At 46.5% G+C, this 23093-nt stretch overlaps 1 protein-coding gene across 2 annotated transcripts in view; it reads left to right on the forward strand.

Annotated features, from left to right (window-relative positions):
* The window catches only part of UBL3 (ubiquitin like 3), a 138078-nt gene extending 116280 nt beyond the window's left edge, over window positions 1-21798 (forward strand). For both annotated transcript variants that reach the window (XM_078865163.1, XM_078865164.1), the window contains exons 2-5: window positions 4060-4168; window positions 10918-11004; window positions 14683-14760; window positions 21607-21798. In XM_078865163.1, the coding sequence (XP_078721289.1) occupies window positions 4060-4168; window positions 10918-11004; window positions 14683-14760; window positions 21607-21659 (327 nt within the window). In that variant the 3' untranslated portion in view covers window positions 21660-21798. The remainder of the gene's footprint in view (window positions 1-4059; window positions 4169-10917; window positions 11005-14682; window positions 14761-21606) is intronic.
* The last annotated feature ends 1295 nt before the right edge of the window (window positions 21799-23093 follow it).

Raw genomic sequence — 23093 nt, forward strand, 5'->3', positions numbered from 1 at the left:
TGGGGCATTAGAAACAATGTAAAAAAGTGAAACTGAAATATAAATTGCATTGACTCTTAATGAGTTTGATGCACTCACTGATATAACAGAATGATTGCCTCTTGCGTTGTATTTAAATTAATCACTGGAGTGACACCAGTGGGGAGGGTCAAGCAAAAACTCGTCGATGATAAACTTGCCAAGCCTCTTTTGGGCTGTCTTGGCTGTTATCTGTGTAGTCGTGGGTTCTATTGAGGCGCACACTTGAATCTGGAGGCAACACGTTTTATTTACTAACACAACAGGTAAGTCGACACTCAACGGGATAACGACTAAGGGTGGTGACCACCACAGATAGCTACATAACCACACACGGGAACACGATATAATCGGCTGGGTCAGCTAACACTCTGCCCGGCTCTCGGCGGCTTGTCTGATGCCCAAAGACCGAGGACTTGGCTGGCGAATTCCATTCCGTGGGACAGCAACCACGACAACCCCGCCTGCTTCTCCGCACCGGCTTTTATCCCCCCCCGGCGTGGGCGAGCTCCTCCCCTGGCCACGCCCCATTCCAGAATCTTCTCGAGGGTTCTGGCTCCCGATCACGTGTCCCTCTCACCCCCTTTGGGGGGTAGTCCCTTCCACCTCGTCTGGTCACGTGTCCTCAAGGGCCATGTCCTCACCCGCCCTCCCTCTCACCGTGGCCAGGGATATGCCCCACCACTCCTCCAGGACCATTCGTCACTGCCGCTGCCCTCTAGTGACACCTCGTATGTCACTACATATGAACGGATGGGAGTTGTCGGTAGGGATTCGCTGGATGAACCGATGGTTGTTCATGTTATTGTTGTACAACTTTGATATTAAATTTAATATTAATGGTAGTTTGGTAGAATTTTGACTTAAAACTTTCGTGACTGCAGGAATTCATATTCTATGGTTCTTTCGGTAAAGTCACGTAGATAGAAAAAATTATAACAATAAAATACAATTCCCTTAAGCTCAAGAGTTGTTGACTTCCCTTGTCTTCATGTAACTCTGTACAGCATGTGTGTATGTGTATCAACGTGAAACTTATTTCTCTGCGCTTGGTTTAACGTCCCGACTTTTCAAAGGTGTGCTGACTTGCCCGTACGTGTGTGGATTTCACATAGACATGCGGGTTGTGGTGGTGCATTCAATAAACACGTAAGAAGTCTTCAGAGCGGCAGGGCTATATCTTCAAAGAAATTAGTTCCCCGTGAGATGGAAGCACCTTAGCAGCTGCTTTAATGTGGCATATCGCTCAGCACCACAGTTGCACCGGCCCGGGCCTGCAGATCGGCACGCTTCTCCCGAGCACTGCTGTACAGGTCAGATGATCAATACTTGGACGAATTGAAGCTCTTAATGGCCATAATAATCCCTGGGACCAGTATTGCCTGCGAGCAATTCTGCCCAGATACGGACCTCGTTATCACTCGCCGAGGCTGCGTCCATACTGCAGAGCCTCGAGCTGTGTTTACGGTGGCTCGAGAAATGTGGCACAGAAAATATAATGCTGCCCAACGGTGTCCTCTTGCATTTATAATGTGCACATAATATATATTACATCTGTTGTAATCAATTTCCTATATATTATTCACTTCAAACAGTATTCTAGTGCATTTCACGATGCATTATAAAGCAATAACATGTTTGGGCCCTTTTGTCAATACACTGCTGGATGAGGCCTCTCCACTCCGTTTCAGTTGTGAGGGTTGTTTGACCATACTTCACCACGACGGTCAGTGTGGGTTAGTTAAGAGGTGGGGGTGGAGAACCAGTTCAGTTATTTGCCACTGATGTGAGCTTGGCAGGAAATCGAAGACAGGTGACCGAGTTCAGTGCCGTGTTCTATTCACTCCACCCCAATGTACGTTACATACTGCACAGCGTATTCCAGTTCATGTAATAAACATTACACCCTACTTAACGAAATTCTAGTGCATTTAAAATACATGATATACTATGTCATAATATTGTCAGTGCATTTCGCATGTGTTATTACTCACAGTGCTCACTTAACTCACGGATTCCTGGATTTACACCTCAATTTGGCAGTCAGCACTGAACTTGTATAAAATATGTAGATCCTGATCTATTATATATGGACGATTGCTACTGAAAGACTGATATTAATTCCTATATTTCAGAAGGATAAGAAAGCTGAAATTTGGTTTTAAAAAGTAACATCACTGTTTGAGGCTCTTATGCTTGTAACTAGAAACAAGAATTTTAATTTATTTTCAAATTTGGGCCCAGCAAAGATGATAATGATTGACTTCACTGATTGTCCAAGGCTCTCATAGAGGTTCACATTTTCTTACGTCTCAAGCTAAACTGTTAAAAATATGATCCCCATTATACGGTGAACCGAGTTATTTGCTTCACAAGCAGTGCGAGCCTGAAGCCGATAAACAGCAAGCTAAGCCCAATCCTGGTTGTGATTGGGGGCGTACGAGTAACTGGATATACTCAGCAGCGGCATTACATCATCACCACCACCAGCTTTAATGATGCGTGACAAAATCGACACGATGCAAAGAATAAGCTGACATTTTCACAGCCCGTGTGTGGCAGCCTGGTAGCTGAGGGATTTTCTAAAATCGTCCCTTTTTGTTTGCTCCCAGTGTCTTCAGGAACAGCAGCAGCAGCATTCAGAGCTTATAACTCCGTGTGCAGTGACACATTCTGAAGTGGTGTTTCTAAAGCACTGAAAAACTTGCAGGCTGGGAGAGAATTCCCACCCAGCTACTGGCAGCTGACAAGTCAGATGCCATGCGACCGTGAGGTCAGCTGGGTCTAGTCATCACGTAAAGAAATAGAACACCCGAGATGTATGGCTCCAAAGGTAGCGGCATTCCCGAGCACCTTTTCCAGGAGCTGTGTGCCAAGCTGATTCATGAGGAGGGGACCCAGTGTTGCGAGGGACGCTAGTTAGGCTGCCTGTTATTTTTCGTGCTGACTTTACACTGAGCGTACCTTGTGTATGTAGGTATGTATGTTGAACTTCTTTCGCACCATACATATCCAACCATGGTTATCGGAGGTACGGGGGAAGGACAACAAACTAAACACAAAGCACTTCTGGTTGTCCAACATTATAGGCACTAGTGGTCCAACATCTTGGAAATATTCTCAAGGTTCTGTATCCGTGATGCCTCTTCGCATCCCAGCTCTCCATTCACCGCACATTCTCCTCTGCTCGGTTATAAATCGGACAGAGTGGGCGGCACGCGGCTGTCAGTTTAGTCGAGGCTGGGTTGTAGGTATGAGCCTGGGAGTTTGAGAAATATCGATCTTGGATCCACATCGCATCTCCTGTGCATTTAATTGTTTTCTAGCATTCAGCGCTCAACCTCCAGTTGATTTCTAAGCCATTGCTATTTGTTATGACACGGAATATGTGAGTTGCAGCGTGGAATGACCTTAAACATAATTGATGTGTTTCTCACTGCTTGCAGTTACATAATGGACTTTTGGACTTTTCTGTACGTTGTGCCCTCACATAATATACCAAAATCAACTCTGGTTTTAGCCCAGGGTGCTTGTTCAATGTTTAAAATATGACTGCTCCGGTTTTTGTCATGCGAATTCCAACATTCTGACATGCTGTGAAGTGGACATTAACGAACTTGACAATCATCATTCGAAAAGTAGGCTCTTATTTTTTGTCACGTGGTGCGGTAAAATGTGGATACTCCCATCTGTTCCAGGGTGCCAACATCGGCCCAAATACCCTCGAGATGGGCTGTCCACAGCTCCCTCTAGTGGGAGCCTCTGCTGCCAGCAGTGGCATGAGCAGGCTATTTCAGGGCTACACCAGTGTAGACACCTGCGGGCAGGTGGCGACCGTGTTGATCTAGGTCGACTCGGTCTCAAATGAGTACCTGGTGCAGTGTGTAAACATCGCCACTCAGGAGACAAAGGCAGCCGAGCGTGGTCCCGGCCACCCACCACCTCGTGTGCCGTGCCGGCCTTCATGAGCGCGACTCGCTAACAGCACTTGCCCCAACAGTCTGTTCAAGCTGTACGGGGGATCTGTCTTTGTATCTGCAGATGAACCTGCGGCTCATCCTTGTGAGCGGGCGGACCAAGGAGTTCCTGTTTGCTCCCTCGGACTCGGCGGCTGATATCGCCCGGCACGTGTACGAGAACTGGCCAGTCGGTGAGCCCCGCACGCCGTACTCAACTGCCACTGCTCTCTGTTGCGTCTTTGTGCAACAGTCAGCCCCATTGTAATGCCACCTCGTGTGTGTGTGTGTACGTGTTTGTGTGTGTCCTGCCACGTGGGGAGCGGTAGGGTAGCGGTTAGAGCACTGCGCTACAAACCCGGCGACCCAGATTAAATTCCTGCTCACAATCCACCACCAGTGACTATTATCTGAACCGGTCCTGGGCCTCCACTAGGTCGACTCGGCCTCAAATGAGTACCTGGTTCGGTATGTAAGTTTCGCCACTAGGGAGACAAAGGCGGCCGGGCGTGGTGCTGGCCACCCACCCCCTTCCTGTGCCATGCCGGCCTTCATAGGTGCTCGCTAACAGCACTTGCCCCAACAGTTTGTTAAGGCTACACAGGGGATCTTTGTCGTTGTCTTTGTCCTGCAACGTGCCGGTGCTGTGATTGGAGCCATCGCGTTCATGAAGTCACCGATTCTGATCCCAGTATAATATCAGCGCTGCGTAATGAGAGATCGAGAGTGGTTGTTCAGTGGAATTATTGGCCCCTACCAGATATGGACTATACGATGTTTTAAGTAATCGATTACTCAGAATCAGAATTTTTATTTAGACTGGAAGAATCCGATGAGCTGTGAAGCTCTTTTTTAGATGTCCAGTAGTGGCGAGTCATAAAGTTACAACAGCAAACAATACAAAAACCGACATTAAAATATAGGAACGCTAAGAAAGTCAAGAAATATAAATAAATTAAATGTATAAGAACAAAATGCATAAAACAGTTCCAGAACACACCAAGACAACCCAGTCCCTCAATAAAATTGTACATTAAATGTTTACTATCGATGCATGGGTAAGGATCAAAGTTACAAATCAGTCCTATTAATTATTCGACGGATCAGAAAATCTAAAAGAGTTGGGAGGGGGGGGAAGTCTTACCTTTGTTCCCACGTGTTCCGCTGGGCTGCCCATTATATGTGTAGTGCTCTTAAATGAAGACACACTACGTGGTTGGGTGCAATCCGTGTATTAACACTTACCTTAATCAGAACCTTTTCGGAGCTGGTTCTATAATTGTTGTAGACGTCCTTGTCTCTACGTAACCCCCTAGACACGAGGCGATTGCAGCTCCACGACCAGACCCACCGAACATTACTCACTCAATCGACCCCCGTCATCTCCGCGCTCCCCTTTTATCCTGGTGCGCGCTCTATCCCCCTAGTGGCAGATATGCTGTCATTACACTCGACCCTCGATCATCTCTGCGCCAGATCTTTACTCAGGTCTGCTTGCCATTTATTCACTTGTGCTCTCCTCTCTATTCACTCTCTCTCCACTCCACACTTCCACCCGTGGCGGGTACACACTACACCCTGTCCCTTCACCCCTTCCTCAACTACCCTGTCAGGGCTACCCCTCGGTCTCCCCTCTCGTCTTCTCCAGGCGGGAGGTCAACCCACACCGCCCGAGAGCGAGGTCCCACCTCCTCAGCCCGTAGCCCCCCCCTCTTCTCTCTCTGCCCGGGACATCTTCCTTCAGCTCTTCCTTCCTCTCTCTCCCGATGTCCCCCCTTAATATCCCCCCTCCCCGGGGCCCCTTACTTCCGCCAGCTCCCCCCTTGGCGGACGTCTTATGCCCCTGCTCCCATCATGCGTCGACCTTCCGCCACTCATCCCTTGGCCTGCACCTCTTCCCGCGCTCACCTCTCGTTGTGTACTCGCGGTACTCCTCTACATATGTATGTTGAGCTTCTTTCGCACCGTACCTAACCAACCGCGGCTAAGCGATGATGCAAGTTTCTCAAATTCCCCCCGGCAGTAGAGATGGGTCCAGCACAGTCAATCGGCACGTCAAGTATGGCGGGATAAAGTGTGGATATCCCCACCTCTTCCAAGATGTCTGGTCAGCTTGAATGGGTAGGACAAATACCCTCTAGAGGGGCTCTACAGATCTCCCCTTATTGGAGGGCCGTCCACCATCAGTGCCGTTGGAAAGCAAATTGCAGGGCGGCACCTTTACCTTTACGATTAAAGAACAAAGTTCAGCACTTGTTTTTCCCAACCACCGTCCATTATTTCCCCTTTCTGTGTTCACAAAACTGTGCATACAAATAATTGTGCATGTGATAATTAGCTGTAAATTATATGCTAAAGATATGCTTGTTGAAGCAAAGAAAAGACGTGGAAACAAAACAAAAATTCCACGGGGAAAATCAAGTCAAGAAAACGCGTCGACTCTTGAATCAAAGGACTCTGAACCGCGGGAGTTTATCGAACTGCTTCGTACCGTGCTCACACAAGTCACCTGTTCTCCACAGCCGCATTGCAGCAACACACACACAGCCAGCTGCCTTGCAGAGTTTACCAGCATCGCTCTTATTTTATAACGGGGCCCATAAGTGACGACAGTGGTAGGGTACGGCTCTAAATTGAGTGCGAGTTTATAGGACAAAGATGCCGAGTTAATGTGCAACTGAATTGGTGCATATTCCGGAGCCGACAGGGCCAATAGCCACTCAGCACTTCACATAAACACGGCGGTTTAAGAGACTTGTGCACAATTAGTCCACAGTAATTTTCCAGCTACAGTTGCACCAAGAAGTCTGCGTTGGTTATGAGTGCCACGATGCTTCATGGGGCTGACTTACCGGGCGTTGGAACAGGGGCATTCTTGATCACAGTGGCAGATTTAAACTCATCTGACACTCTTGTGATTGCACACCATTAGGTGCCCTCTTACAGACCATTCCATTAGATTAGAACGGCACTTCTCAGCGTCGCTCAGGATTTCCATTAGAGCAATGGATGTGCTTCATCGGGGCATTTGCTCTTGTGCTGATGCACAGAGTGCAGATCCAATCTTAAACGTACATGTTTATTCAAATGCCTTTTGAGTGAATCATCCAGAAAGCACACGATTTCATCAGACCTCGCAAGCTCAGCAGGGCTTGAGCCCAGATAGGGCATGGATGGGCGATCGTCATTGCAAAAAACAGGTGTTATAGGCTGCTACAAAACTGTGTTGCACATAAGAGGGCAGTACAGAAAAATCCAATGTATTTATTTTGAAATGCCCATTGTCTATGCTCCCAGTCGTCACCAACCTGTACTGACCAGTGTGGTGAAGTATCGTCAAACACTGCCACGGCCCACATGAAGAGGCCCTCATCCAGCACTGGATTGACAAAAGAGCAGTTTGTGTCCATGTTTCTACCAGACAGCCGTAAAGCTCAGAAGTATTTTAATTTATCGAGAAAAGATTCACCGACGTTGCATTTCCACGACCATTAGAAATCAAACTCATCCCGTGCTGGATCGTTCTTGGAATCCCCCAGCATTGTCCACGTCTCATCCCAACCTTTAGTGCGCCACGTGGCTCTTTGGAATCGGCCTCTTCTCGACTCCCTTCCCTCCACAGCCAAAGGGAAGCGATCATAAAACAATAAACATATAATATACACACACAAATTTTAAACAAGGTTTTAATCATACAGGGGTTAGGTTACATGATCCCAGGCTAAAATCCTGACGTTGACCAAGACGAGGGACATCACTGACCAGCATCTCTCTTCCACGTTGACCCCTTGACATCACGAAAGTTTCAGAGGATGGCTCGAGTAAAAGCGTGCAACAGTTACTCGCTCAGCAAAGGAAGCCACACGGCCCGATTGGTCTTGGCTTAGCCCGGTAATGGTACCACAAAGACCTTGACAAAGCCCACTTGCCTGACTTGTGAACCCGACTGGCTCACTTTCCAGTGGTGGTTGGAACAAGGCGTGCGATGTTTGCCCCATTCTTTAATCACAGATTGAGTGTTTTGAATTTGTGGGAGGAAGAAAGTAGTGTAGGATTCTGACCGATGTCCCAAGCCTGCGTTACCCCATTGGGTTTCCTTCCTTATGCAGAACACTAAATTGACCAAAACATTCATGAGCAAGGGTCTTTATTCACAGATGGGGAAATAAAGAACAGCGTGTGTGAGCAAAATCTTCACGCAGTGGGCAAACCTGTATTTTGGGATACTTTGGTTTCCCATCAAAGGAGCATCTGTGACCACTCCAGTGAGCCCTTCTCACCCTGCCTCTCTCTGCCACTACATGCCCGTCTCCTGGGGCTGAGTAAAATTGAATACATTTTTTAGAAAGCTGTTTTGCTCACAGTCTTCAAATTCACTGGACTACACGAGAGCCTTTCTAACAAACCCAAGATGAAAGAATATTAAGTTGTGCATTTGTATAGCGAGTTAAAAGATCAAGCCTCCTCAGCTTTGATTTTGTAGAGGCCATGCATTACCCTGGCTGATAATTTGGACCATTTAATTTTCGGTATGCCTTTAAAACAATAAAATATCACCGTGTGGCTATGGGTGAAATGATAAAATATTACAACCACGCTCACTGGAAATGTAGCTGTAGGAATGCTGTGAGGGCCGGGTGTGAGTGGTGTGAGCGGTTGGAGCTGTGGCTGTCGCTGTTACATCACAGCCACGCCGCCGCCGCCACCAGTTGTTTGTTGCAAAATCTTCCATCCAAAGAGAACACCGAGCTGCAAGCCACGGTTGGGTTTTGAGCAAGCGAGGAGGAGCCCCTTGCGGTCGCTCGCGCCGACGTGCGCTGGGATCCTGACGTGCGCTGGGATCCTCTGCTCCATAGCAAGAGGCGACTGTGCGAATCTCACAGTGGCTGATGTCGTCATTTTAGTCCAGCGTCTTCACAGTCGCATTCTCGTCATCTTCCTGTAATCTAGTTACAGAGTTTAATTTCCCTGCCCCTTTTACAGAGTGGAATAGAAAATATATAAGATGTACATTTAAGAAAACCACATTAGGCTTATTCAGTATTCTTAGTTATTCCATTTTTTTTATAGTTTTATAAATAGGGTAATTTTATTTCAGCTTTCTAATAGAGGTGTAGGTCTATATTCACAGCAGAGGGCCGTGCGACAAAATGCAATATTGTACTGTACTTTGATCCAACGTCTATGCTGCCGTCTTCACCTACCCGCACCGACGGGCACGGTGAAGTATGGTCACGTACCCCCATGACCCATACAGCATTGGAAGGAGGCCCTGATCCAGCAGTGGATTGACAAAATGACCTTACGTGTAGGTGTAGTAGAGGTGTGACGATTTTTTCATGAATTAGTAGCGATTCTTAAGCACTTGTGAAATACATTGATGGGACGTGTAGGAATCATTGTTTTTCAATTCATTTCTGTTGTATATGCTGGGTTCATGCGACCCCTGCAGCCATTAGTGTCTGCTGCATTCACTGAATTGTAAAATAAAAATCTCCTTTGGAAACATGACCCTGAATCCTAACAATGTAATCGCTTTGAGTGGCAGGGAAGTAGGAGTCCTTACCCTGCTGATGTTTCTCGCATTCATTCAACATGATAAGTCATGCAAGCCCTTTTGGACCCATGCGCTTAACCTTCAACAATGCGACTTCGACCCCGATGAAGCTTGGAGAGCTGAATGAAACGAACTCGCAAATACCTCGTGAAAGACCTAACGCAGAAGATCTCTGGGTTTGATCTTCCACGAAGTTCATGGTCCACCTTAAACACCATCAACTGCACAAACCATGGCAGATGCAGATACCTGATGCACAAATGGAAAATTAAAAGTTCTCGAGTGTCCGACTGTGGTCATCCAGAACAGACCGTACAATATATAATGACACAATGCCCGATCCACAAATACGAAGGAGACATCACAGCGATACACAACTCTGCTGCTGCTCCTGATGCGGTTGTCTGACTGGGCCACCTGAATGTGAATTGTTGTTGTTGCTCTGCATCTGCATCAGTCGTACGAAAGAATAAGATTCGACTTCCTGAGGCGTCATCAGAAGTCCTCATTAATGAATTGGTCAAGCACCCCAAGACTGATGCCTCCCAAAGACTTCACAGCAATTTTTATGAGGATCCACTTTGGTAAAGGATTTCTAAAAAAGTGATACAGCCCAATAATGTGTTCGTGACTTTAAATCGCTTCATTCATGACAATACAGAAGACGAAAAGGTAATGCAATTATAGGAATAAATAAAAGAATGCACAATTCTTTGTCAATTCACTACTGGATGAAGGCCTCCCCACACAGTGTTGGTCGTGGTGATTATTTGAACATACTTCACCACACTGGTTCATGCGTGTTGGTGAAGGGGGAGCCCAGGATAAGGTCAGATCTCACTCACCACTTGATGTAAGCCGTGGCCAATCATCTAATTCAGGTCGCTGGGTTTGTGGCGCAGTGGTTAGTGCACCGTGCCACGAACCCAGCGACCTGAGTCCTCCAGAAACATCGGTTTCAGTGGATTGCAAAGCAAATGAAATACAATACTTATAATAATCACGTAATTATTGTAGTGTTTAGGGTCCCTCATTGGGTCTCATAAATTTTGTCCAAGAGCTCTCAAAATGATCTGAACTCGTTGCAGTTCCGATAATTCCTGGAATTTAACTCAGATCGCCTGCCACAGCTAACATCCGAAGCAATCAACTGAACCAGTCATGGGCCTTCTCTATGTCGACTTAGCCTTAAATTAGTACCTGGTGCTGTGTGTGAATAACAATACTGTGGAGATAAAAGTGGCTGATGATGGTGCTAGCCACCCACCCCCTCGTGTGCTGTGCCGGCCTTCATAGTTGCTCGCTAACAGAACTTGCCCCAACAGTCTGTTAAGGCTATACGGGGATATTTGTATTTGTCCACATGTGTTTGTGTGTGTGGTATAGACTGGGAGGAGGAGCAGGTGAGCAGTCCCAACATACTGAGGCTCATCTACCAGGGCCGGTTTCTGCATGGCACCGTCACTCTCTCAGGTAACGCAGATGAGCAGCGCATCGTCTGAATGAGTTGCATTTCCAATAATTACCGCTCATGCTAAACTGTCTCTGTCGTTGGAATGTGGAATTCCAACCACTGATTCAGTGCCACCACTGGTGATGACAAGAAGTCCAAATGTTTTTGTTTTAATATCCCTCCTGTGACATTTTTACGAGGCTGCTGTACTATTTGATGGCAAACGTTTACAATTTACTGCAAGAAATTCTTGAATAACTTCACCAAAGAAGGCTGCAGATTTGAGTAAAATGTAACATGCAAAAAGTTTTCCGAACAAATTAAACTTGTATTTTGAAAGGACACTTTTTAATTACGGTTGCTGGGTATGTCTACCTCGGGCAGTTATTGAATGTACACGTCACTCCTGGCTCAAAGCTGCTAGTGAAATCGTGCTCCACGCCATTGGTCTCTTTGAGAAAAATGTACGCATGCAAATCTATTTCAACAGTTACAGCTGGGTGGCTTATTTATGAGTATACTCGCCAATAGCCCAACATTAAACAACATTTTTTTCATAATTGCCATTGTTTTGAAAGATTGCACATAAGAGTCTGGGATGCAGCACAGTGCTGGGGCTTGGGTGGTGTTTGGCGAATCTACTCATTGATTTGTATAGTCGGGTGTTCATTGCCAGCACTGCAGTTTTAGAGCCTGTCAGAAGATCCTGTGGAGCCACACGGAAACTTTAATTTAACGAAACCGATGGATGGCGTAATAATGGCCAAAGGAACCGCATGACCTCTGGTGAGAACGAATGAAGCCCGGGATACCTGCTTTAACCTCAGACTCTTTGTATTTGCACTGTACATAATGAGAGTCTGTGGATCGGGGATAAGGGATTGTTGGAAGGGATAAAGAAGGGAGTGGATACAGTAGGAGTTATGACGACCTTGGAGATGGAGCTCTTATGACAAAGGTAGAGTGCATTTAACTTTCTGCAAGCTGTCGACTGCTCGGGATGAATGAGGCTGGATCCGAGAGCAGTCATTGCATTTTGTATTTTGGGGCTTTTCTAATCGGCGTGCTCAGAATTACATTGGGCTGTGTGACTCCACCATGAAGTGCCACGGTTTGTTATTCAATGGAGCAGATGGATGATCCTGGACAAGGTGTGACTGCTGTATGGGGAGATAAGTGCTATTCTTTGGGTATTTCGGTTAATTCACATAGATAGGTTCAAAGAAAATAACAAAAAATAACAAAACATTACGACTTTTCGACCACAACATAAGCAATCGTCCTGACGATCGCTTGTGTTGTGATCGAAACGTCGTAGTTTTTTGTTATTTTCTTTGAACCTATCTACGTGACTTTACCGAAAGACCCAAAGAATATTAATTCCTGCAGTCACGAAAGCTTTAAGTCGAGATAAGTGCTGTCCCTTCATCACCACGTTTATTGCTTGGTTGAGATGGTGCTCCATAAATTCAACGTGAAGACACCATCGTTAACTTTCAGCCTTAATGTGCAACCAGCAACGATTAAGCAACTGGCTTGGCAACGTTGTAGGAGCACAGGACAGTCCCGTCACATGCAACAGCACCTCTCCGACCATTCTTAATGGCACAGATGAGCCTCATCCACCAGCGGCTATTGTACACCCCACTAAGCCTCATCCACCAGCGGCTATTGTACACCCCACTAAGCCTCATCCACCAGCGGCTATTGTACACCCCACTAAGCCTCATCCACCAGTGGCTACTGTATACCCCACTAAGCCTCATCCACCAGCGGCTATTGTACACTCCACTAAGCCTCATCCACCAGCGGCTATTGTACACCCCACTAAGCCTCATCCACCAGTGGCTATTGTACACCCCACTAAGCCTCATCCACCAGCGGCTATTGTACACCCCACTAAGCCTCATCCACCCGCGGCTATTGTACACCACACTAAGCCTCATCCACCAGCGGCTATTGTACACCCCACTAAGCCTCATCCACCAGTGGCTATTGTACACCCCACTAAGCCTCATCCACCAGTGGCTATTGTACACTCCACTAAGCCTCATCCACCAGCGGCTATTGTACACCCCACTAAGCCTCATCCACCCGCGGCTATTGTATACCCTACTAAGCCTCATCCACCAGCGGCTATTGTATACCCCACTAAGCCTCATCCACCAGCGGCTATTGTACACCCCACTAAGCCTCATCCACCCGCGGCTATTGTACACCCCACTAAGCCTCATCCACCCGCGGCTATTGTATACCCTACTAAGCCTCATCCACCAGCGGCTATTGTATACCCCACTAAGCCTCATCCACCAGCGGCTATTGTACACCCCACTAAGCCTCATCCACCCGCGGCTATTGTACACCCCACTAAGCCTCATCCACCAGTGGCTATTGTACACCCCACTAAGCCTCATCCACCAGCGGCTATTGTACACCCCACTAAGCCTCATCCACCCGCGGCTATTGTATACCCTACTAAGCCTCATCCACCAGCGGCTATTGTATACCCCACTAAGCCTCATCCACCAGCGGCTATTGTACACCCCACTAAGCCTCATCCACCCGCGGCTATTGTACACCCCACTAAGCCTCATCCACCAGTGGCTATTGTACACCCCACTAAGCCTCATCCACCAGTGACTATTGTACACCCCACTAAGCTTCATCCACCAGTGGCTATTGTACACCCTACTAAGCCTCATCCACCAGTGGCTATTGTACACCCCACTAAGCCTCATCCACCAGCGGCTATTGTACACCCCACTAAGCCTCATCCACCAGTGGCTATTGTACACCCCACTAAGCCTCATCCACCAGTGGCTATTGTACACCCCACTAAGCCTCATCCACCAGCGGCTATTGTACACCCCACTAAGCCTCATCCACCAGTGGCTATTGTATACCCCACTAAGCCTCATCCACCAGCGGCTATTGTACACCCCACTAAGCCTCATCCACAAGCGGCTATTGTATACCCCACTAAGCCTCATCCACCAGCGGCTATTGTATACCCCACTAAGCCTCATCCACCAGCGGCTATTGTATACCCTACTAAGCCTCATCCACCAGTGGCTATTGTACACCCCACTAAGCCTCATCCACCAGCGACTATTGTATACCCTACTAAGCCTCATCCACCAGCGGCTATTGTACACCCCACTAAGCCTCATCCACCAGCGACTATTGTATACTCTACTAAGCCTCATCCACCAGCGGCTATTGTATACCACACTAAGCCTCATCCACCAGCGGCTATTGTATACCCCACTAAGCCTCATCCACCAGCGGCTATTGTACAACCCACTAAGCCTCATCCACCAGCGACTATTGTATACCCTACTAAGCCTCATCCACCAGCGGCTATTGTATACCCCACTAAAACACACGCACACACAGATCCTTGCGCATCTCTCCCAGCCCAACTTTGCCATCCTGGCCAAACGAGCGGTTTCTGGTTTTAAAACCCGGAGCAATTTTCGCAGAAAATTTCCTTGAGTGGCTTTGAGCCGTTGTGCGAATCAAGCGATCCACTGGGTACCGTTGTGAGAAGGAAACGCTTGTCCGCTGATGGTGCCTCTCGTCGCTTTCCTGCTGATGGTGCCTCTCGTCGCTTGCACTGGGGCTGAAAGTGCTCCAGCTGACGGCACCGTGCTCTTCATTCCCGTTCTCCTCCCACCCCGCTCCCCACCCTGCCTCAGCTCTTAAGCTTCCCATGGGAAAGACGACGGTCATGCACCTGGTTGCCAGGGAAACACTGCCGGAGCCCAACTCCCAAGGTAATGGGGAGGGATGGGCACAAGGGAGGAGGGGGAGGATGGGTGGGGGGGTGCGACCGTAAGTCACATCGCAGATGCCGCGACGCTGCATTGAGAAAGTTGCTACGAGGAGGAGCAACACGATGGACGTCGAGCTGGAAATAATAACTAGGTTAATTTAAATAGCACCCAGTATAACAAAAATTGGCATGAAAATTACTGTGAGACCCTACCTGTGCCATCAAACCCTTTTCAGGGGGGCAATCATTCACCACGCCGTTCACTGGGAGCAGCCATAAACCTACGCGCATCACTATTCATGCTATTTCTCCATTGTATTTCTTTCCGCACTGCGCTGCTGCATAATTCACGAGCATCCGAAGAATAAAAGCAGCAACAGCATCAGCGATCGCTGGGGGCAAAGGTCACAGCCCCATTCCTCCAGCCCAGCACGAATTTATTTTTGCTTTTGTTAATCTTGTGTATTTTTCTCACTCGTTTTACCTTAACTGGCAATAGTCGTCACCTGTTTTCAGACCATAAATCACACCTCCCAGAGTGGGTGTGGTGAGATGTCGTTGTACAAAGAAAGAGAGACAGACTGGTTTGTTATTCTATAGATTTGACAGTTTCATCAATTAGTCAGTTCTTATATTCTAATAATCCACGTAGCTAATCGTGTATTTGTGAACGGATTAGTTTAATCATCACTGGTTTTTTATTGTATTTACAGTAAAAGTTTATTTCTCGAGCGCGATTTCAATTGACGAATGCATTGCGTTTTACATTATATAAGGGACTAGCGGGAAGTACCCGGCGTTGCCCGGGTGAAAAAGACACACACACACATCGGCTTACACACACACACATATGGACTCAAACGCACACACATATACATCGACGTATCCACACATCGACTTACCCACACACACATCGACTTACACATATCAACTCACACACACATCGACTCGCACACATCGCCTTACAAAGACAAAGATCCCCCTATAGCCGTTACAGACTGTAGGGGCAAGTGCTGTTAGCGAGCACCTATGAAGGCTGGCACGGCACACGAGGGGGTGGGTGGCCAACACCACGCCCGGCTGCCTTTGTCTCCCTAGTGGCGATGTTTACACATCGCACCAGGTACTCATTTGAGGCTGAGTCGACCTAGGGGAGGCCCAGGACCGGTTCAGATAATCGTCACTGGTGTAGGCCGTGAGCGGGAATCGAACCCGGGTCGCCAGGTTCGTAGCGCAGCGTAGCACTAACCGCTACACTACCGCTCCCCACTAATCCCGTGCAGAGCCCCCGGCCTCGCCTGGATAGCCCAGCCGGCCGAGGTGGCACCTTGGCAGGCCGGGGCTGGGCCGCACACCCCTCCCCCCCCCCCGCCTTAGAGTAATAGTACGTAAGCGCTATAATATTAGTATCTAGCGACCCTATTGTAGTAATTGCACACATTGGGGTGGGGGAGGACATCACACTTAAAAGAATGTCGCTCAGTGTTGTTTTTTTGTTGGATTTTTAACACGAATTAGAATTCCCCCCCTTGCCGTCACAGAACGCGTGCGCGTTGCTAGGGGCAACCACGTCTTGGCTTTGTCGCGCATGCGCAGTCGCGTGCTTTTGTGCGCGCTCAGCGGCATAAGGAAATAAATAAAACTACTTTAAAGTTGACAGATGCAAAATCGTAATAGCGCTGGCTCACCATGGGGCTTATCGCGTGGTATGCGGCTACTTTTTTTTTACGTAAACCCCACGGTTCGCGAGCCAAATCCTTTACAAGTTTCGTCCACACACAGACAGACACAAACAGACACACAGACACAAAAAATACGTTTATAGGTAAGATGCCGTCATGGAATATTAGTCATTGCACTGCCCTTGCAATCCAGGTCACCGGTTCGATCTCCCAGCATGGCAGGTGACACAATGGATAGGTTTCTAAAATATGCCCACTTTTGTCCACCTACCAGTCCAGTATAACTGGCTGCACTGCAGTTAATCCATCAGCAGGGCATGTGTGGTGGGGTAAAGTGTGAGTACTCCCACCCCTTTCAAGATGTCTGGCTAGTACAGAGGAGTAGGCCAAAGACACTCTAGAGGAGCTCTCTCTCACGGAGGTACTTACGCCAGGAGTGGCACAAGCAAGTGAATGTAGGGCTGTATCTTTACCGTTTTACATTTTATGTTGTATGTGAATGGTTTATGAAACTGTGCAGCCATTATTGATTTTACATGCACCACAATGGCAAAACCAGTCATCGCTTTGTGAATGAAATTGTGTCAACAGCTCACGCAAGCGTGGAGAGGGTGCATCATTCCATGCCTCATGTTAACCACGCACCATCGGTCGATATGCAACTGCTGTTGGAACGATTCACTGCCATTGGCGATTCGATGATGCGTTGTTCGAATGGAGGAACCACTGGTGGCTGTAAACATTTCGTGAATGCATTACATAAAACACATTATCAACATCAGCCACTGTCAATCCACTGCTGAATGAAGGCCTCCCCAAGCGTGCCACCATCCCACATGACCCTGCGGTGTAATAATCCACTCGGCACCTGCACACGAGCTGATGTAATTGCTCCATCTCCGAGATGAAAGTCCTCTAGGACGCGCGACATCCCTTGGCTGCCACTCCGTCATTGTTCTTGACCCAACGGCCATCGTCCCTTTTAGCCACGACTGCCCAAGCCTCAGTCGCTTATCTTCACAGTTTGAACGCATCAAAAATATAATGCACAGGAATTGAAAAACATTGATTCTCACGCACAATTCAGTACAAGCATTATGAGCTCAACAATTCATATTAATGGATGAATTGCTAAATCAGCAAAAAGCCTCTATTCCACAATTTTTGTCATTTTCCTTGGGTCTTTCGATAAAGTCACGTAGATAGGTTCAAATTAAAAAAAACTACGACGTTTTGATCACAACACAAGCGATCGTCATCAGGAGGAAAGCTGCTGAATGCAGACTGTTTTTATAGGGTGTAGTAGTCCTAGGGTCATAAACGAAGTGGGCAGGGCTAGTGATGTTAATGTGAGAAATTAGCGTGTTAATGTTAGATCGGAAAGCGGCGTCCGCGACGAGTTGCGCGGGTGGCTATGTTACTATGAGAGATTAGCATGTTAATATGAAAGATTAGCATGTTAATATGAGAGATTAGCATGTTAATGACAGATCGCAGAGCAGCAACGTATCATTTCTTTTCATTACAGAGCAATATGAAGCTCTGAACTTTAAGCCCTTTTGACACTGGGAAAGAAAAATATACCCTGGTCAGCACTTACACTCGTGAACTTTTATTACGATTTTTAAATACAGGGAAGCGCTTGGTAGTTTTTTCACTTTCATGAAGGCCTACTTGCTCTCCGTTCCTTGTTTTCGTCTTAAATGCTTTAATTTGACAAAACAGGCGAGGGAATTTTTATTTGGCAGCTGCTATTCCCCAAGCTATCGTGTTCGATCGTCAAAAGTTTATTTTGGAAATCATGAGAATGGATACATAGACAGTCTGCACTCTCTGCCAGCAGTGAGCACACTCATTGTTGCAATTAGTAAGACTTAATCATTTGATTTCACATGGATTAGTGTGATACGTCCGATGAGGTTAACTACCCAACCAAGGACTTGGATAGTCTCCACTTTCTCAGGGTCACACTGAGCAGGGTTAAGTTGGGTCTATGGAGATCATAATCCATTTTTATCCAAACTTGGCCCGCTCTTGGCTAATCTATTTGCACCAGTTACACTATCGTAGTTGCAGCTTGGTAACGAACGCCTCTGTGTCCTTTATACTTAAGTTGTCATTTAGGTTGTCATTGGATATAAATGGAAATGTAATCGATTGCTCCTGCTCTGGCCACTAGTAATCATTAATATTCATGTCCCCATTTTCTTTGTGTTCTCATGACAATATACAGTCCCTCCAGAAAAACGCGGAGTTTTTTGGTGATTGTTGCGGGCAAAAATCGTTGATTATGCGGCACGTTTTCTTAAAAAATGCGATGGAATATGCGGGATATTTATGCAATTTTATGCGATTAAATTGCGGGAACTTGCAAAAATTGCGGGAACTTGCAAAAATTGCGGGAACTTGCAAAAACTGCGGTTTGATGAAAAAGAGAAAAAAAAGTGATTCCCCCAACACCCTATTCACTAGGCTACTACTTTAATGTAAAGAGTCATTTCTTATTACTTCCTATGATAAGCAAGCATACTACATCACAGAAAGTGCTGGGAATATTTAAGTTATCATCTTGTTTTATTTCAGACCTTAACAAACAGATGGCTCAAACTTACAAAACATTGAGTCGAACAAGTTCTGTAGCTTTACAAAATGAATATGCTACAACTTCTGTAAAAATGAATAAATAAAATATTAAAAAATAAAATGTGTGCTTCCTGTTTTACAGAGGTAGCTATACAAAACAGACATCTTCTGTTAAAATAAGTGTTTTCAGTGCACAGTAACGTAAGCAATACAGTAACAGTACAGTCTTACAGTAATGTAAATTTACATACTACTAACAAAAAAGTGCAGTCTTACAACTGTAAAGTTGCATAAACTCTTCATCATGGTTTCATTGGCATCGCGGGGTTTGCAGCTTTTCAATGATGTCGCGTAATGAGTGACGTCACTTCATAACGTTCCCATGGCAACAGGGGAAATGGCTGTGCTTGTGTGAAGTAAACGCAACATTTTTCAACTTTCTGCTAAGATATGTGACTTTTTGCAACGAAAATGCGGGGATTATGAAATCATGCAAGCCCGCATATTTTGCGGGCGGAAATCTGCAATTTATGCGGCGAAAGTGCGGCGTATTTGAAAAAATGCGCCCCCCGCATAAATATGCGGACTTTGGCTGATTTTGCGTGGAATCTTGCGATCGCATAATCGCGTTTTTCTGGAGGGACTGAATATATCATCGGTCCAATTCTTTCATACGTAAATTAAGATAGCGTTTCCATGGTTTTAACTGCCCCGATTGTTTTATTTCTGCAGTAGAATTATCTGATAAACTGATCAGGACCATTTTATCATTAGCTCTTCACATGCAAATGCTTTCTGCATCGTCTCTGGTTTCCACTGCTGCACATAAATATTAGTTACAAAAAATGGAAGAGTGGAATAGTGGTCGATTGGTTAGCGCGCTGTGCTACAAACCCAGAAACCCGTGTTTGATTCCCGATCACGGCTAATATCAGTGGCAGCAATATCACAACTGTTCATGGCCTAACCCCCACCACGTACTCTTTGTAATAACCCACCGTTACGAGCGTGATGAAGAATGGTAAGAAACAACCCATGACCAACATGGTGTGGGAGGCCTTAATCCATTGGTGGATTTCGCATGTCTGAAATGTATTGTTTTTGTTACATAAAATAAATGTAAATAGATAGCACTTCCGATTAGCATGGTTTGGCTACGTAAGGTGCAAAACAAGTTTTACATACATAGCAGACATCAATATGTTGTGCAAAATATAAGTACCAGAGTAATGAAAGCACATGATGCGCCTGTGTGCATGCGTATGAATATGTACACTTCTATGCATGCGTGGCTTCTCACTGCGACCAGACCCCTGTTAATTGCAGTGTCATCATGTTTCACATTTGACCCCATGCCATTTCCACGTCAAATTGCCCAAGTCAGCTTGTTCCATCATCAGCCTGCACTTTACCGTTTTGTCAGAATCTTAATTTTCCTTCAACGTAGATACGTAGAACTTAAAAGAGCATCCCTTCATTACATTGCAGGAACACGTCGCGTCAGCCACTGAACTCCATCAACCTCCTGGCGGTGGTTCCCTGGATAATTTGTCTTAATCCTATGCCCAAAGCAACAAGCATCAGGAAATAAACCAGAAACGCCTCGCCCTTTTTACAAAAGCGCTCTCGTCACAGTGCCATTGATGAAATGCACTCCTCACTCGCAGCGGAAGCATAACCACCCACGAGCCCAGCCATGCTGCACTGCTGTTCCTATAGGTAGTATAGGGTATTTGAGATAGGGTTAGGCTTCATTATCGACTTAAATAAACGCAACTAATTAACAGACAAGCAACCAACTGATATAAATGTGATTTACATTTACACAAAAATAGTCAAATCTTGGCTTGTAACTAGAACAAATTATAAAATAACAAAAATCCTATATTTTGCCACCCAAATATTATATTTAGTGCTAAAAACTTCTAATTATGTGATTTCTATCAACATTGAATCAAGTAATTTGCTTCCCGTAGAGATTGACACGAAACCCACGAGAGGAGGCAAAGTTTTTTACTCGTGACTCACACCGTGTCTGTACGTGCACACGTACAACTGTAATTTCAAAGCACTACTGGATGAGAGCCACACCACAACATGCACGTTTTGGTGGGAGGAGTCATTTCACCATACTTGACCACGCTGGTCAGTGCAGGTTGGTGAAGATGGACAGCATGGATGTTGGAACGCGGCAAAGCACAATGGGTTTTGCTGCACTGCCCTCTGCTGACGACGTAGGTCCACAGCAACAGGCTATGTTGTGGTCGCCCAACCCAGCGCTATCCAAGGTCGATCCTGCCGAGCTCCCAAGATCTCATGAGATCTGGCACATTCCAGGTGATTTGCTCATAGGCAGTGTAAATATGAATACATATAAACATGCAATGATTCAAAAAAGGGCGTGCATCTTGTTTGCATGGTACGTATGTTGAACTTGTTTCGCACCGTGCTAATCGGAAGTGCCAGGAGAAGGACAACAACCTAAACACAAACATCAGAGTACACGTGAGCAACGCGTCGTTGTCGTAATCTCAATGCCCGGCTAATGATGGCACAACGGCCCTGTTTTGTTCTGTGCTCAGGTCAGAGGAACCGTGGCAAGACGGAGGAGAGCAGCTGCTGCGTGATCCTTTAATCGCACCTCGTGGAAATGAAACAAAACCAGCCATCAGCTCTGCTGGCCGCTTCCCATAAATCACCTCCCCATCTCTCCCTCGGGAGTACATGAGGCTGTGATTTTTAGGGATGTGGAGTGCAGTGGGGAGCTGGGGTGGGGGTGCTGCAGTTATTGGGGGGGTGAGCGTGTGGGGGTGCAGTGGGATAGGGACAGGTGTTGTAGGGTAAAGCTCGTTTACCTTTTCAATTCAGAGTTGTAATTTACGATGAAGATAGCCGGGGGGGGGGAGGGGGGGCAGCAGACCGCCCAGTCCCGTTTAGTCCCACGCGATGTCAGAGGTATACGGTAATGTGAACAAGGTCACTTTTCTCATGCTCTTCTTATTTAAACGGATTGCTCCAACGGCGTTTGGAGGAAAGAAGAAGAATAACCGGAGCTGTGGCAGGTGGTTGGCTTGAGGGGGACGTGTGTGGAAGAGCAGGCATTGTGGGTGCCCCGAGGCATTGCCCATTGTGCTGCTTTTCTCCATCCCATAATAAAGCCAGTGTGGTGTTATTAAAGCAGTTAGGTTTGCGCCTGTGTGTATTTGATTGAGTCCTATTGAAGCTTATCTCCATTAAAACCTAACTCGCTACAATCACCTGCCAGAAATAGAATAACTTTAGACGATTGTTGCATTTCACTGTCGTAGAGGAGTGTACACTGGGATTTGCAAATCATGTTCTGTACTTAGCTAGCCGCTGGTGCAAGACCAGAGAAAATCTCACCGCATTTACCATTAACACACTTGGCCTGACTGTGACAGAAAAATGTGGCCTCAGAACCAAGGATTTGGAGCACTGCTTTTGTGGAACGTGGACCAGAGTTCTGACCACATCTCATCGTGAGATGTGATGATTGTAAGTGACCCTCGTGAGGGGAGAGAGAGATCTGAAAAAGCCATTGCCAAAAATGTTATCTATATATTTTTCTGATGTTTGGGCAGTGTTAAATGATGGCTGTGATGATTTGTTTTTTTGGCCTGAGCTTATAAACTACTGCCAATGCAGTTCTATGTTTAACTTAACATAATATGAGAGTATTTTCACCTGTATATTCCAAGATATCGATTTTAACTGAAACCATATTCAGAAACAGATCCGATGATGGTTGGAGTGCATTGTACAGCATTGCCTAAAATGGGCAAAGATCTTGTTTTCTCATATAGACCAGAGGGACAATTGCTGGCGGTGAGCATCCAGCAAGGCCAACAGGGTGGTGTGGCCGACACACCATGCATGCGTCTCCTTAATGCTGATGTTCACAAACCATAGCAGGTGCCTGTTTAAGGCTGAGTCAACCTGGGGAAGGCCCAGGGCAGCCTCGGATATTCCTGCCTAGAAATCAAACCCAGGTCACCTCGAAAATATATTATAACACATACACACAAACAACCATCTCTTATACAAGAGA

The sequence above is a fragment of the Lampetra fluviatilis genome, chromosome 19 (assembly GCF_964198595.1).
Source record: "Lampetra fluviatilis chromosome 19, kcLamFluv1.1, whole genome shotgun sequence".
Lineage (NCBI taxonomy): Eukaryota > Metazoa > Chordata > Hyperoartia > Petromyzontiformes > Petromyzontidae > Lampetra > Lampetra fluviatilis.